Source organism: Lipotes vexillifer, unplaced genomic scaffold, assembly GCF_000442215.2.
Source record: "Lipotes vexillifer unplaced genomic scaffold, Lipotes_vexillifer_v1.1 scaffold1762, whole genome shotgun sequence".
NCBI classification, from domain to species: Eukaryota; Metazoa; Chordata; class Mammalia; order Artiodactyla; family Lipotidae; genus Lipotes; species Lipotes vexillifer.
Window position 1 is genome coordinate 576,975 of NW_006787493.1, and position 2,272 is coordinate 579,246.

General features: G+C 46.4%; 1 protein-coding gene across 1 annotated transcript in view; it reads right to left on the minus strand.

Annotated features, from left to right (window-relative positions):
* Positions 1–164: 164 nt before the first annotated feature.
* Positions 165–2,272, minus strand: part of SPON1 (spondin 1) — a 20,266-nt gene continuing 18,158 nt past the window's right edge. Inside the window, exon 10 of the mRNA XM_007460219.1 lies at positions 165–1,326. Within this exon, the coding sequence (XP_007460281.1) occupies positions 1,163–1,326 (164 nt within the window). The 3' untranslated portion in view covers positions 165–1,162. The remainder of the gene's footprint in view (positions 1,327–2,272) is intronic.

Sequence of the window (2,272 nt, forward strand, 5' to 3'; positions counted from 1 at the left end):
CTTTCCCTATGGCTGTGTCAGAGGACCAGACCCCTGGTGTGGAGGGCTGACATAGGTTTGACTTCCCACCAGATTTTACGGCCAAGCTTGATTCTGCAACATTCCTTTCTCCCTGGATTTGTCGTCTCTCTTGGCCTCTGAAACACTTTTTCTAAGAACCCCCCTCAAGTACAGAGATAGATAGTATTTCTGTTGAAGGACTGGCTTGGTGGGCTGCAGACAGATTTAACAAAATGTTTGCATAACTGAAAAAATGTTTTCTTGTTAAAAACTGGTTTGAGAACTTACTTAAAAGTCTGTGTCGGAAGATTTTAAAAACTCAGGTTTGGGACTGCTGCCTTGGCCTTGGTTCTAGTAAGGATCTAACATCAGAAGTTTCATGAGGCTGGCTTCCTAAGAGAATTGTGTCCAAAAAAACCCCAAAAAGAAGGGAAAAATGATTTCTAGACTTAGTACCTTTTACCTCAGGTGTAAGAGCTGGTTACCTTATGTTCAAATAAAGCAGCCATCATTTCTTTCCTCTGGGGCATCAAGAACCAAAATTAGGGGTTGAGATACATACGAATTTCTCGGTGAAAGAAGAAAAGCCACCCACCATCAGTGCTTCTCTTCATGTCTGCCAGCTGTTTTCCCCAAGAACTGTTGGTGACTGAGGAGACTCAACAACGGGCCCTAAAGTTCCACTAAATGAGAAGAGACGAGCAAACAATAGTTTCCTGCAAGAGGGAGCAGGCCAGACGAGAATGAGGGGACTCTGCACTCCACCTGACGGGGACTGTCTCCCCCATGCTGCGCCCCGGCACCAGGCACAGAGTCATCTGCAGACAGTTGCCTCTCCGTGTGCAGGAGGCCGGGGTCTCTTTCCTGCCACCCAGGTGGGTGCTCCAGAGGGACACGTTTCCATTCAGTACAGGTGGCTGACACTACTGGTGCTGGCTGAGGGCTGGCTGAGGATGAGGGAGCACCCCCTCAGTCTGTGCCCACCAAGAAGTGTACAGAAGGATGTCCCTGGCATCCACAAGACTACTGGGCAGACCACACTGCAGAAATGAAAACTAGTGTACACGATTTAAATTGCCTTAAACAAACAAGCAAACAAACAATCCAGCCATTGGTGACTCTGAGGGGTCTAGAGTGCATCCCTGGGAAATGTGTACCCTTGTTAACACGGGTGGACATGGCATGCTCTGATCTCCTTCTTGTCTTTGCAGCTGGTAAACTGGGAGCTTTTGAACCTTTTCTTTACAGTCATGTAGCGTTCCTGGATCCCGCCTCCACACAGTTTGGTGCATTCTGACCAGGCTGTCCATGGGCGCATCCTGCAGCCTGAAAGCATGAGAAGACCTGGTTAGGCCAGCAGACATGAGGAAAGAACAAGGAAGCTGAACTCTAGTAAACAGCTGTCAAACTTAGTTGGTTGTCTGGGCTTTTCTGCTCTTGTATGTAACGATTTGTTGAATTAAATAATGGCTATAGTCCTTATTAGGGACTGTTAGCTTATATGTGACAGACTGCAGAAATTGGCCATAAATACTTTGCAGCTCTTCCCCATCGAGGGGCAGAGTCTGCTTCTCCACCTCTTGAATCTGGGCTTGGCTCTATGACTTGCTTTTGGCCAATGGGACATGAGCAAACATGGCTTGAAAAAAGTTGTCGGGAACCTTTTCACCACTATGTAAGCAAGCCTGGCTATCTGCTGGAGAGACCAAGTGGAGAGAGGCTCCAGAAACACAGGTGAGGCCAATCTAGACCTTCCAGCCCCAGCTGAGCCACTACCTGACAGTAGCGACTTGAGGGCCTAAGCTAGATGCCAGAAGAATCAGCCAGCTGAGTCAGGCCAAGTCACTGCCCTACAGAATCATGTTCATTTCATTTGTTTTGGGGTGGCTTGTTAATGCTGCAGCCACTCAGGGAGCAGTTAACCACTCTCTCTTATGCTTTGCTCCCCCCAAGTACTTGGCCTCTCAAGTACTAAGTTAACTCAGGTATAATTGATTCTTTTTCCTGTGTAAATAGACATGACTTTCTCAGAGAAAACTTCCCTGACCCCAAGATTAGGTTAGATCTTTAAAAAAAAAAAGTGCTTCCATAGCCCTCTATACATTACTCCATTGTAGAGCCAATTAATTACATTTATGATTATCCAGTCAATACTACACTGAGTTTTATGCCATAGTGCCTGCCTGGCACATAGTTGGGCATAATGTTTGTTGACTGGCCAACTGACTGCCATGTGCAATAGACAACATTTTTTTTTTTTTTTTTTTTTGGG